The sequence below is a fragment of the Abrus precatorius genome, unplaced genomic scaffold, assembly GCF_003935025.1.
Source record: "Abrus precatorius isolate BTA unplaced genomic scaffold, Abrus_2018 Scaffold6, whole genome shotgun sequence".
Taxonomy (NCBI): Eukaryota; Viridiplantae; Streptophyta; class Magnoliopsida; order Fabales; family Fabaceae; genus Abrus; species Abrus precatorius.
This window is the reverse complement of record NW_020874406.1, coordinates 14,662,212-14,677,475: the sequence shown is the minus strand read 5'-3', so window position 1 is coordinate 14,677,475 and position 15,264 is coordinate 14,662,212. Positions and strand designations below refer to the sequence as shown.

The window sequence follows — 15,264 nt, the reverse complement described above, 5'->3', positions numbered from 1 at the left end:
TCAATAGGAAAAAAATCGTCTCCAAATATATAACATATGGACATTATTAACCAAGACGATGCATGTCTAGTTGCAATCACGAGATATATAGAAGGATATCCAACTTATCTCATGGTATATGTTATCTGTCGATGATTTGTTAATTAATCTTTTAATACTTTAAAAAAATGTTATATGTAAAAGAAAATAAGATATAATTAAAAATCAATATTTTCTGTATTATAAGTAAGAAAATTAATAAAAAAATATTGTAGAAAGAGTTGAAATGATTTTGTACAGTCAACATAAGTGATATAACTTATTGTGATATCTTTTGGCTGTTTTTTTATAGTTATTGGTCCGTTCCCGAGGACTAGAATTGAACACGGAGGTGATTTCTAATCGGTGGAAAGCCAAATGCTAAGGGAAATCGAAGTGGACGGAACAATAAATACAATTATAAGTAAGTTTTTGTCATTACCTCCATGGCTTGCACCCCACACGTTGTGTGATTGTGTGAATGATCTCAGCTCTGTCTTTCTATCATTTTCCTTCTGGGACAAAAGGGGTGGTATTGAAGCGTGTTAGGTCGTGCACTCGTGCTTAACAGTTGTATTCCTTATTGTAACCATAGAGCTTCTGCTTCTTTTACTTTGTAATTTTGACATCTTGCGCATTAAGTGGTTTCTGATTAGGACTTTTTGGAGATCAAGTTACTGGGAAAACAGTGAATCTAATCGGTCACTTGGTGTACATTCGATCAACAATTAATATAACAAAACTAAGATAAAAGGCTCGTGGTGCTTCCTAAGGTAGGATGAATTACACTAATGACTAAATAAATATTGTATATGCGTATGCTCAAAATGGATCCTAGTTACTTTAATATTCTTTCAACAATCACGTGTATCTGGTCCCAAATTCCTTGTCTCACGTATGCATATTAATTATTCACCTTTAAGAAGGTCTCGTGATTATAATATAAAAATAATAAACCCCGTGTATTCCCTGTAAATTGTTTGACTATAACCCTATTACTAAAACTTTCTGATAACTAAGAACTACTAGATCAAGCTGATCAAAATTATAAAGCATGCAGTGTTACCCACACACACACACACACACACACACACACACATATATATATATATATATATATATACATATTTATTGCTCGTTATGCATACTGCATATTGGACATTAGTACAGACATAACCTGTATTTTTTCCTCCAAAACTACGGGAAAATATTTTTTTCATTCCCTTCGAGTTAAAGTTTTGTGAGCCATATCTTATAGCTCGGAATCAATTAATGTAGTTCCTTTTCGGCACTGAAAAGAACTGACACTACGTACTGATATGGCAAAGGATAAATCTTGATTCACTGGGAATATTAAAAAAAGTAACATTCTTCCCTAAAATAGATTTTTCTTTGTTACAAATTTTTAGAGAAAAAGGACAGTGTCTAATTCTAAAATAGAAGGAGTAGTCAAATTTAAAAAGACAGTTGCATTTATTTTACTTCAAAGAAGCAGATAAAAGCTTGAACCTGCATACATATTTTTTTATTTTAGAAAAGAACAAAAACATGCAACCATATCCAATGACTGATTTTAAAACATTATTCACCAACTCTTTTGGTTCTAACTGATTTGCTTTAACGATCAAATGTCAGTGTAACACAGCAAACGTTATTGAACATTTGCTAATGTAGTCGTTGACTAATTTAATAACCAAAACTAGTAATTTAGCAATTGAATTTTTTTAGTTATTAATTAATTTTTAGTTTTAGTTAAAATCTATATGTCATATAAGATTCACTCCTTAAGTATTTTTTCTTAAAAATATCAATTATTTTTATTTTGACTAGCTCCGTCACTATGTACACTAATTACATAATTAAGGTGTACTCTTACAAATTAAACAAGAAAAGCATACACTATACAGGGATTACCTTCGAAAAGAAAGTTAATTATATGTTGTAATATATTATCGTTAGCGTACAATTACAAAGCAAGGGAAATACTAACAGAAATTAAGCAAATAAAACAGCTAGCTAAAATGCTGTCGTAGACGCTTCTGATATTCTGATTTCTGAGTTTCTGCATGCCGTTTATTGTTAATTTGATGCGATAAGTGCTCCACTTCACAATAATTAAGCCATAGTCAGAAGAAATTCTCGTGCCAACAATTTGGCATTATGCATTTCCTTTTCTTCAACTTTATTCTTATTTGCTTTGCTGGATTTCCTGTTTATGTAGCACAAGTTTGTCAAAGCATACAGATATATACATTAAGCTCATAATGTTAGTATTCTAGAGATTATTCAATTTTTTTATGCATATACATTCCTTGATGAGTAATAACAGTTAGCTCTAACTTTAGTTAAAACTTAGGATTTTGTGTTATAACGACTAACTTTTACTTAAAACTGAGGTATTGTTATAACGAGTGTCTTACAAATTTTAATTAATTAAAGAATTTAGTTATATATTTATTAAATATTCTATGTGTTTATTTCAGTTATCCAATATTTTGGGAATTTATTTATTTATTTATTTAAAATTTTAAGATAATATTAATTTTTATCTTTTCATTTTTCATATAACTTTTACTCCCTTTATCTCGTAATATTAGTTTGTATGAAAATAATTATCACTTAAAAAATATATTAGAATTTTTTAATAATATCTTATTCATTAGGATCTTAATTAAATATTGAATTAATTTAATTTCTATTCTATCTCTTGTAATAAAAAATGTTCTAGTTATGAAAATATTTTTGTCATAATAACTTGTTGGACCTTACTATTCAGTTCTTTATGGTATTGGATAATGAATTGGAAATAAAAGTTTTTATTAAAAATTATGTTAAACTGTATTAATATATATATATATATATATATATATATATATATTGACAAAAAAATCACTTTTAACTCCTTGATCAGTATCTTTGAAGCACTAGTTAGTATTTTTCCAACTTATCTAGTTAGTAATTTTCTTACACTGTGTGTTTTACCTTAAAAGACAAAAAATAAAATAAAATTATGAGACAAATATTTTAAACACTTATCATAAATAATATTTGTTAAGTAATTATCAAATTATGCGTTTACAAGAATAATATTTAATAAAAATATGTCTTCATTATTTAGATAGAGAAATTAATTTTGTTATGTAATAATAAATTAAAAATAAAAATTTTAAATTTTTCAGTAAATTATAAAATTAATTAAAATATATTCATATTATACATATTTTTTATATTAAAAATTTTCAACTTTTATAATAATTACTTTTAAATTTATATTTGAGGTAATTTTTAATTAGTCGATAATGTAAAAAAATTGTATCAATAACAATTAAACTTAATAAATTATGTGAATCATTATTGATTTGGTATGATATTCCAAAATTTAAATTTATAATTATGGATATTTTTATATTAACAAACAAGAACTTGAAATTGACTAAATTTATATAACAATGTTTGATGTAAAACAAAGTTACACATTAAACTAGAAAATAAATTGAGAGCAGTCATGACTCGTAAAAGTAGGAATTTAAATTTAGCAAGTTGTTTTTTTTTGTCTTTTAATACATATGATGAAATTACAAGTTTTTTCTATCTTTTTTTTAAACATGTAGGCTTACTTCTCATTAATCGAGAGCCAACTTTATTTTCGGTTGGAACCTTAGGTTGTCCTTCCTTCTAATGAGATGGCAAAAAGGAAATCTATTCATCATAGAGGATTGGTAAGAGACAAAAGGATAAAAAAATATATGAATGATTTCTTGATTTTTAGTGTTTGATTTGTTGAGCTCCAAAATGAGGTAATATTTTGGAATTTAACTTTTTTAGATTGAAAATAATGAGTTTTTAGAAGATAAACTGCAGTGTTGATTAGAAAAATAAAAGTAAAAATATCATCAATTACAATTTATTTTGCACGTATATTTTATTGTGATGTTAACTTTCAATTTTTAATAATTTGTTATTATTATAATTCATTTTCCTACTATAAAGATGTTAATTCTAATATTTTGGAATAAGTAGTAATTAATTTAATTGGCATCTTAGATCTCATAAACATTAAGTCATGGGATTGGTTGTATTCAAAGGTTGGGAGATGCTTTTCATTTTTAAGTTGGTATTCTATTCTTAATTATGGATGTATCAAATAAGTGTGCAACTAGTTGTTCGGTATACAAGGAGAAGTACCCCTTATATACATATTAGGTTTTATAATAATAGTATATGCATTTATTTAATATATTAATAATGTAAATTTTTACATTGTTGTTTAGTTATAAATTACTATATTAATACAAATTATTAATTTTTTATATAATTAATTTAAAATTTATATATATATATATATATATATATTATGTATTCTAATTAATTGATAGTATAAAAATTTATATTAACAATAAAATGAATAATCTCTTTTCCGTTGATTCATATAATTGGTGGTAATCTCTTATTATATTTTATTATTTGATATAAAATATTAGTTTTGAATTTAATTAAAATGTATCTGTGGTATGAATTTTTTATATTATTATTTAAGGTTTAAATATTTATTTTATTTCTATAAAAAAATTTAAATTTAGTTCCTTTAAAATTTTTTGTTAGAATATGATTTATATGTTATTTTTTATTTCTTGTAACTGATTAAATTTAAGAAAAAACTAACATCTTGTAATATATTTCAATGAATCATACTAGTTAGAGGGACTAAAAATAATAATTTTAAAAATATAAGAATTATATTTTAATAAAAATTTATAAATACCAAATTCAAATCGTGCAATTTTTGTTGAGATGAAATATTTAATTAAAAATATTATTAAATTATAAATTATTATATAATTAAAAAAATATTAATTTTTATAATAAGAAATTGTATATTAAAAGAAGAAGTATTAAATATGCTTTGTTTCCCACCCGGGGAAAAAAAAACCTTGGAATTGTAAACCTTCATTGATGTCGAGGAATGAAATAAGCATATATTTACAGAATAATGGAACCATATACTGTAATAATTGAGATAATGTTATTAGAAGCAAATCTTAACACAAAACGTGATTATATTTATTCGAAGGAATAACATTATTCTTCTCCTTATAGCTAGTTTTTACTGTGATTCTCATGAGCCTTCACTGTAAATAAGCAAACTTGTGTGATATTAAAGGAACGATTCTAGATATATTCCTGAAATAATACAAATACCCATAAACTTTTTCTTTTGTGGTGGGGAATTAAACTGTTACTATCACACAGGTTCAAATTGTATCCCATCGTTATATTCTTTGATTATATTATTATTCCTTCTTTCCTTCAAACAAGCTCAGAATTCAATGGATGAAATCACTTCAAAGCACTTGAGGTATCATCTAACCAAAACTTCTTTCTCTATATTACACTAATCTCTAAATTAATGGATACTCATTACTCAATAAACTAAAGGGAGTTAATCAATCTCATTACACATTAAGGAATTACAATATTTCTTGAATATGTGATTAACTCTTCTAAAAACTTAAAATATCAGGTAGAAACATGCATATGAGTAATTTTGTATCCTTAAATATGTTTTCCCCTACTTTTTATCATAAAAAAATGAATATTTCAAGGGTATTATAATTATCATGAAAGTAAGAAATTCATTAAATAAATAAAATAGTATTGTTTATTTCTTCCTATCAATTATTTAAATAAATATATTGTTATAAAAAATTGAAATATTATTAAATCCTTATTTTTAGGATTAATTTTATTTTTAATTTTGTAGTTTAGCCTATATGTAATTTTAGTCTTTCAATTTTTTATAATTAAGTAGTTTTTTATTTTAAAAATTAAACAAAATTCATCTTGTCTATTTTTTATTTAAATATTTTAAATTATGACATGTTATGCAAAAAATTAAGGGTTTATGACGAGTTTGGGATATAAAATAATTTTAAAATTATTAAAAATAATAAATTTAAATGAAAATAATAATTTTTAAGGACTTTATAAGTGAAGGTTTAATTTGAGGAGAAAAAAATATTTGTTATTGAAATTTGATGTTGAGATTAATAAATTTTGAGTAAAATTCACTTAATTTACTTCTTAAATCTTTTGAGTATTTTTTAAGGGTTTCCGAGAAAAAAAATTGACAAATAAATTTACTTAATTTTAAAATCAAGAATACTTAAGTAACTGGAAGATAGTTAAGCTAAAATTATACACAATCAACGTTGAAGATACAACTAAACATAGTCTTATTTTTAATTCTTTGAGATATGCTAAAGATGTACGTTAACAAAATTTTTAATATTTTTTTACGATACAATTTGTCACTTTAAATTGTTAATCTTAGAAAAACGTGTGTGAGTAGCTGAAGCCTAAATTGTAAGATCAGAACGTGTGCGTGCCAATTTGGAATGCATTCATGGACGTGCTGTCAAGACCAAACCAATGAGACATTTGTTTATCCTTTTTCTTATTTCTTTAATAAAAAAAATACATCGTTAAAAAATAAATTAACGAACAAAAATATTATTTTTAATTACACATTATTTGAAGAAAAATAAGAAAAGGAACAAAGCTGCGATGCTCACCTAACTTGCATCTTGATTTGAGAATTAAAAAGAAAAATGTGGGGGTATTAGAATATAATAATGAACCTCTATTAGTGCATTTCCATTTTTCTTTTTCTTTTTGGTGAATTTAAGACCAAAGAAATTGCTTCTATTGACGGGTTTTTATCATTTTTTGGTTCTTATTTATTCATGCAAATATTTTTAAGACTAAAGAAACTGCTTCTATTGACGGGTTCTATTTTAGTTTGGTGTGTATTTATTTTTCGTTAGGTAATTGAATTTCATAAAAATATTTTTAAGACCAAAGAAATTGCCTCTATTGACAGGTTTTCATTTTAGTTTGGTTCTGCTGAGCAATCAAATTCCATATAGACATTATTATCGATATTATATAATGCTGCTCAATGAAATTGTTAAAAGTCTTTACAGTATTTCTCTTTTTAAATTAAGTTTATTAAATAAATGTTGATAATGGAAGTATAACAATAATTATTATACAGAATAAGTATATTCTTTATTCTATCTCAAAAGCTACATATTTAAAAAAATGAAAAAAAAAATCTTAACTGATTCTCTTATTATTGTTTTAATATTAATTTAAAAGATATTAAATACCTTCAATGTTTTTAAGATATTAAAAATATTCTTTTTCATTTAATATTTTTTATTAATTACTAATATATATATATATAACAAAATTTTTAAAAGATGTATGTTTTAAGATTAATTTTAAATTAACTCATCTTTATTGCAATTTCTGTATCTTTTAAATAAAATGATTGAATATTCTTGTATTCTCAACGTATAAATACATTTGTTTGCTGATTCTTTTATTTAGAATCCCTAGAATTATCTGAGGAGTCCACTTCCGATATATGACAATACTTAAAAATATTAAATATGTTATATCAATTACCAAACCTACACGTAAAATGACACTTTTTAGGGTGAGTTTGTTTTTTAATAAACAACTAAGACCATATTTATTTTTAATTTAATTTTAAACATCTATAAATTTAACCTACTAAAATTCAAAAATAAAAATAGGCTACCTAAACTTTGATGTTTGAATAATTTAACCAAAAAATTTAAATGTTGTTGGTGCTGTTTGTTAATAAAATTAAAATTTTAATATTATTATATATTATTAAAATAAAATTTGAATTTTAATTAATAAACAACTTCAACAAGAGAACAATATATATATTTTATGTTAACATTAATTGAAAATATATTTACATTTGTGAATTTATGTTGCAAGTAGTAACTCTATTTGCACATGAAACAATATTTTTGTAAAAGTGCATTTATACACAGTTTTGGATGATTATATCATGTGAATGCCCCACTTCATAGCTTACTCAGATATATCCACACCGTTCACGCCACCCTTCATTCATCTATATATTCAATTCTCTCACTCTCTATCTTCTGTAACTTTGCTTCTTCTCTTCAATCAACAACCTTCCTCTGCTAGCTAGTGTGTCCCCCCCCCCCCCCCCTTCTCTTTTCTGCACCAAAATCAGAACCTTAACAGATTTTATTTTCTTTTGAGGATCAATCATGTCTTGCTTAGAGGTCTTCCAAGAGGTCAGTTGTAAGAGGTTCCATACATACATTATATATTAATTTTTTCTGCATTAATTCTTAAGAACTTGAAAGTACTTGTTCTTGTGTCTTGTTTTTTTCTGTGTCTAGCACCACATATATCGGACCCCTTCTTGTCTTTGTCACAATATAGTAATTTGTTGATCATTGCATGCATTTGAGCATGCACATCGGGGTTATCAACAATGAATGCAACAAATACTAAAAAGCCTGGTATCTGTTTCTGTGCTCAAAATCTGTGCAGGGTGAGTTTAGTAGAGAAGAATCTGCTGAAGAGTTCACTCTTGATGGGAGTGTTGATTTGCATGGCCGTCCCGCAGTCAGAGCCAAATCTGGAAGATGGGTTGCTGGAACCATCATCCTCTGTAAGCTCCAAAAACATAAACTGCAGAGCATTTTTTTAAAATATATTTTATTGCTTATTTATTTTTATTTTTGGAAATTGATAAATAATGGTAATGCACTAAATCATGTGTATTAATAATCCATCCCTTCTCTAGTCATTTAATTTACAATAGCTAGTGTTGCGTCCCCGTAAACAGGTAATATAGAAATCGAGGATAGCAACACTATATGACTATTTACCTATTTATTTTTCCTAAATTAAGAAAATACTTTTGTTGAGGGAGAATCCCTTCGTTAGTTAATTACTTCCAAGAGTGAACAATTGAATCTCCATTACTAGGGTGTACAACATTATAAATACATATTAATTGATCTATCTTGTTCTTTGAACTTGTAGTCCCAAGGTTTATAAATAAACCACATGCAAATAAATATATTTGATACGTATACGAATAGTTTATGAATCATGATAAGGTGATACACACTAGTGGCAACCCTGGTAGGCGTAGAAGTTTCAGGAACCTTGTTGAGAAGAAAATTTGAGAAATGAAGCGGTTGTCCACATATACTATATATTTTAGATAGCTTATCATGGATGAGAAGGAGTAAAGGGAGGTTGCTTTTATGTTGGTGAGTTACTACAAAGCGAACATGGTAGCACCTTGCAAGTTATTCATTTAAAATATCAGTTTTGGATAAGAAGGAAACGACAACTTAAATGCAGGAACGTGTTCCATTTGTTATGCAAAATCCAAACGAAACATTTCATTCAGCTTTGTTGCATGCTTTCTCTGTGTGTGCCTGGCAGCTAGTTGCAGCTAGTTACAGCTAGCCCTTCGCTGGCTACCAACACAGTAACTACTACTTCCATCGTAATATGAATCTTTCCAGAGAAGTGATTCAAGAACAACGTTTGTCACATGTCTTATTTTTGGAGTGTATAAGGTAAAAAGAAGAGAAACCGCCAAGAATATGATGCAACGGTTTTTCTTAACGTGAGTCCAATAACATATAATAAAAGAAGTTACAATATTTAACATTGGGTCTTGTGATATTTTAAATTTTTTTTATTTATGTTAAAGAAATCGTTAGTATAATGAAAAAAAGAAGGGAGAATGAAAAAATAAAAATTAAAAAAACTATGTAGAATATGAATATAATTGTGGATATTAAATTAGGTTTTGTTAAGAATGAGAGGGTAGAGATTCTGAGTGGTTCCTGATAGAGGCTTTTGGCTTTGCCTTCTGATAAACGACATGAGGCCGGGAACTGTGGTAACGTGGAAAAGAGACAAATTAAAGTGAGGAAATTAAGCATGCATTTCAGAGAAATACGTTTCTGACACGTAATCAGTGACTGGAAGTTGCATGACGTGGCCCGCTGCCACGTGTCATTAAACATAGACATAGGTGTAACCAGAACCATTAACCACGGATCGAGTGCAAGAGTAAATTTATGTATTAATTAGTGTGTACTGTATAGAAAAAGAGCATATATCATAATTGATATATAGCTAAGTATGTGTTATACAGTTATACTAGCTAGCTGTTTTGGGTTAGTTTGATAAATGCACGCCACTATAGTTCATTCTGAGTAAGAAAATTGGTATAGGTCACCATCATATACTAATTATTTAGAGTCCTGTTTAGGTTATTTATATAAGTCGTGCGTGCTGAGTGTGTGTGTGGAGGATAAGAAATGTTAACAAGCTAGTGCTATGCTTCCATGCAAGTGTAAAAATGTTCGTGGCCAAATAAAACACTTTTATTTCCTTTTTAGTGTGGTCATCGTGATGAAATATTTTTTATTTACTAGTTAATAGTTTAATAGTTCTCTAATGTTATTGAAACAAATTTTGATGTAGTTTATGTTTTAAATTAAAGGAAATAAAGAACTCGTAGTATTTAGATTACATTTTATACCTATTAAGAATTTTTTTTTTTTGTATTAGATGACTTGACATTTTAGAATTGTAATGTATAAATCTATATACTATACATATTTAATCTTAATGTATAAGAATATTGGAAGTAATAGAAATGACTGTTTACTGTAATTTAATTATTCATTATTCTAAATTTTTAAAAATTAGAATCTTTTCTTTGTTTACAAGAGGTTTAGATTATAAACAAATGTAAACAACTTGTGAGATTTTTTTTTTATCAAAATAATATTTCTTTGTGCTGGAACAGATAATTTCTCGTTTACCATATTGTATTGAGATTGTCGTAGTTAATACGTACTTGATTTAACTTATTTTAAATAAATAATGCCTGATAATGGAACCATGCCGATTAAGATTGTTGTTTGTGTATGGAAATAATAAAAGAAAAAGCTTCTATCATCCCAGTCCTAAAAAAGATGAAAATTGTTTGTTCGATGTTACTTTTCTTATTCTTTCTATCAATTGTCAAATTACTTGATATATAAAGAGAGCAGAGAGAATAATTGGGGGTTCTTTTCAACTAGTAAAGTTTAAAATAATTATTTTAAATAGATTTTATTTTTACTTCAATAAATTTTGATTTTTTGATTAGTTAATTGTCTTAGAAAGATAATATTATATGTTTTAGAGAGCGAATGTGCAGAGTTAATAATAATTGATGTGTTAGGAATAATTTATAGTTACATCTAACTGTTAATAATAATAATAAAATTGTTGTGTATTACATATTTCAAAAATCAACATCTGGATCAGTAAAAAAATTCCATGCAGAACAGCAAAAGTGTCTTTTACCTGCGACCCGACCTAAAAGTTCAAAAAGTAAGTTCAGGAATCATGACGTGAAAATTACAATGCTTTTATAAAAAGTAGTAAAATAATAATTTGATTTTTTAAAAATGATTTCTTTTTACAAACCCAGTCATCCAGTGCTGTCTCGCCAGTGAACCCACTACTGATTCGAGGGTGTGCTTTATATAATAAACTTAAAAAATTAATTAAACAACATAGTTTTTATATTTTTAATAATTAATTTTTGACAAACAATTAATATAAACAAATTTTTCAAAAAAATATTCTTTTTTTCAAAAAATTGTACAGCGATTACAAATTTTTTAACTAATGCTGTTGCATGCATATGTAGGGTATTGGTATATAATACTTTTTTTCTTTCTATTTCATTTATTCTTCTACACCTCATTTTATTCCACCACCTGAGCTAGTAGGTATACACTGATTATTTCTGACACTAATTCATATATTTCGGTGACATACCAGCTTTTAAAAGGAAATTGAAATTGATTAAATGATCTAAGCTGATTTTGCTGCCTTGTAAAAAAATCTTTCGCTTTTGCGATGTGTAATCACACCCATACAACATCAGATACCCACATAGATGCTTATCAGTGAGTAATGCATGTAGATATAAGAAAAATATTTGATAGATACTTTTTAGTGTTTAGATATTCGTAAAGAAATAAAGAATGATAGATGTAAATATGAGCAAAATGATTATTATATACTCTATGAATCTATACATCTAAACCTAATGAATGATAGGGAAAAAAAAAGAAATAAAAATATATTACCTGTGATGTGATATGACATGAGAGAGGCAGAGAACAAAAAAAATGAAATGGAAGAAAGCTTACCTCTAAATGCACAATGATGCATGCTAGTGGATGTAATTCTTAAGGTTTTCAATATTAAGAAAATGGTGCTAATGCTGCTTGTTCTGTAATTTGTTGATTGCATTAACCACCAGTGAACCAGGGTCTGGCAACCCTTGCATTCTTTGGTATTGGAGTGAACTTAGTCCTGTTCCTGACAAGGGTGGTGGGCCAAAATAACGCTGATGCTGCTAACAATGTGAGCAAGTGGACTGGGACTGTTTACATCTTCTCTCTTGTGGGTGCTTTCCTCAGTGATTCTTATTGGGGAAGATATAAAACTTGTGCTGTCTTTCAGGTCATCTTTGTAATAGTAAGTAATGCTTCATTTTTTATCCTCCTAATCTTTCTTTGTAATTTCTAGCTGCTACATTAAGTCCTTGCTAATAATCGACAAATTTTTCTGGCTTGATATAACAGGGTCTAATGTCCTTATCCTTGTCATCATACCTCTTCTTGCTAAAACCTAAAGGGTGTGGGAGTGAATTAGTTAAATGTGGGAATCATTCAAGATTGGAGATGGGGATGTTCTACCTCTCAATCTATCTCATTGCCTTGGGGAATGGGGGTTATCAACCAAACATTGCCACATTTGGGGCTGATCAGTATGATGAGGAGCACTCAAAGGAAGGTCACTTAAAGGTGGCCTTCTTTAGCTACTTCTACCTAGCTTTTAACCTTGGTCAACTCTTCTCAAACACCATTTTAGTCTATTTCGAGGATGAAGGAATGTGGGCTCTTGGTTTTTGGCTATCTGCAGGCTCTGCCTTTGCTGCACTGATCTTGTTTCTTGCAGGCACCCCAAGGTATAGACACTTCAAGCCCAGTGGCAACCCTCTCTCCAGGTTCTGCCAAGTCCTTGTGGCTGCATCAAGGAAATCTGGAATTCAAATGTCATCAAATGGAGAGAACTTATATGACATGGATATAAAGGACTCTTCCACCAATTCCAACAGAAAGATTCTCCACACTCACGGGTTCAAGTAAGTTGTACCTGAGGCCGCATGGAATATGCTTTTCCTGTGTTAATAATGTGATCATTTTACTAAGATCATGGCTTTGGCTACAAATTAAGCACAACACAACAGATTTTCATTATAATTTGATCATTCTTGATATTTGATAAATTTGTCTCTTGTTACTGTATTGCAGGTTCTTGGATAGGGCAGCATTTATATCTTCAAGAGATGTAGAGGACCAGAAAGGTGCTGGTTACAACCCGTGGCAACTCTGTCCTGTAAGTCAAGTTGAAGAGGTGAAGTGCATACTGAGACTTCTTCCAATTTGGCTATGCACCATAATATACTCAGTCGTTTTCACACAAATGGCTTCTCTTTTTGTGGAGCAAGGTGCTGCCATGAAAACCACAGTTTCCCATTTCAGAATACCACCAGCTAGCATGTCTAGCTTTGATATCCTGAGTGTAGCTGTGTTCATTTTCTTTTACCGTCGAGTTCTTGATCCATTTGTCGGAAAGCTTAAGAAGTCAGATTCTAAGGGACTTACAGAACTTCAGAGAATGGGAGTTGGACTTGTTATAGCTGTAATGGCAATGGTTTCGGCTGGAATAGTTGAAATCTATAGGCTTAAGTATGCAAAACAGGGGTGCACCAATTGCAATGACACGAGCACTTTGAGCATCTTCTGGCAAATCCCTCAGTACGCATTTATAGGAGCTTCTGAGGTGTTTATGTATGTAGGCCAGTTAGAGTTCTTCAATGCTCAGACACCAGATGGCTTGAAGAGCTTTGGAAGTGCACTTTGCATGACGTCCATTTCCCTTGGGAACTATGTGAGTAGCTTACTTGTTAGTATGGTTATGAAGATCTCCACCGAGGATCACATGCCAGGCTGGATCCCTGGAAACCTCAATAAAGGTCACCTAGATAGGTTTTTCTTCCTTTTAGCTGCCTTGACATCGATAGATTTGATAGCCTATATTGCATGCGCAAAGTGGTACAAGTGTATACAGCTGGGCGTTAAAAATGAAGAGAATGATGAGCCAGATAACTTCACAGTATAATTTGTGAGGCATATGATTCAAAGGTAATGGCATATTTATAATAAGAGAAAGAAAGGAGCAATCTTGGTTATGTTAACCGTTGGAAGAAATAATTTGCAGATTTGCAGGAGGAGAAGCCCTTCTTACACGAGTCTCTGACTCTTCAACTTCACTCACTGTTTTTACGCTCAAATATGTTCTTAAAGCGCAGCACTGTGTAAAGCAAAACTCTGACGAGACAATGACTGTTTTAGGGTCCCTAGAAACCTCCCTTCTTTTTCATTTTTAAGTTCCATTGTTGAAGATTAAATATGTTATTTGGATTTGTGAGTGTGACGTGGTTCCGACTATATACACGGCTATGCTTCCCTCCCCAAAGCTAACACAAGATTTTATTGTCCTTGATGTCTGGTACTTCTGTCCCAAACAAACTAAGCAATCATGGACAATCCACTTATTAAGGCAAAAATCTCGAAAGATACAGAGAAAGAGAAATTTTTAGTAAAGGCTTTCTAATATTTTTAGATTTTGCTGATAGAGCGGAATCATCCAAACAGAATCCGAACTAGCTGTAGCACACCCAATATCATTACAGCAAAATGTGGACAAGCAAATAATTCTACATAGCGTCACTAACAAAGAACAGCAAAAAGCAGTAACTTACATTGCTGGCATTATATTTGACAAGATAAATTCTGGATAATAACAATTTTAGAAAAAGACGACATAAGTGTGTGATTTAAGAAATTTACAAAAATGCACTTTAGGGTGCCAACAATTACCCAAGCAACAATTCAATATTCGGCAAATTTGTCGCAGTAGTAACCAGAGGAATTAACAAGAATATTTATGGTCCACAGACTCAAATTTTGCATTGTCAAAATGTGGGAATAAGGTGAAATGAAATAACCATTCCTAATCCGAAGTTTAGCCTTGTTAGTCATCAACTCAATTCAATTCCAACAAGCTTCGGTCACCATTTGGAATAAGAGATACCGATTTGGTCTGTTTTCTCCTTGGACAAAACTTGTGTGCTGTTTTATAAGTGCCGTAAATGTTGTTGACTAATTAAAATTAGAATTTTATTTTAATAAAAAATTATATTTAATGCCATCGCATGTTATC

At 28.9% G+C, this 15,264-nt stretch overlaps 1 protein-coding gene across 2 annotated transcripts; it reads left to right on the top strand.

Moving 5' to 3' along the window:
• The first annotated feature begins 8,135 nt into the window (after positions 1 to 8,135).
• On the top strand, positions 8,136 to 15,025 carry LOC113869882 (protein NRT1/ PTR FAMILY 7.3-like). 2 transcript variants are annotated; one of them, XM_027506387.1, is made up of 5 exons: positions 8,136 to 8,162; positions 8,425 to 8,545; positions 12,233 to 12,450; positions 12,558 to 13,120; positions 13,290 to 15,025. In XM_027506387.1, the coding sequence occupies exons 1-5, from the start codon at positions 8,136 to 8,138 to the stop codon at positions 14,158 to 14,160; spliced, it is 1,800 nt and encodes a 599-aa protein (XP_027362188.1). In that variant the 3' UTR covers positions 14,161 to 15,025. The 2 variants fall into 2 exon arrangements, with proteins under 2 accessions (XP_027362188.1, XP_027362189.1); XM_027506388.1 differs by having other exon boundaries at positions 8,136 to 8,176; positions 8,439 to 8,545; positions 13,290 to 14,160.
• Positions 15,026 to 15,264: the final 239 nt, after the last annotated feature.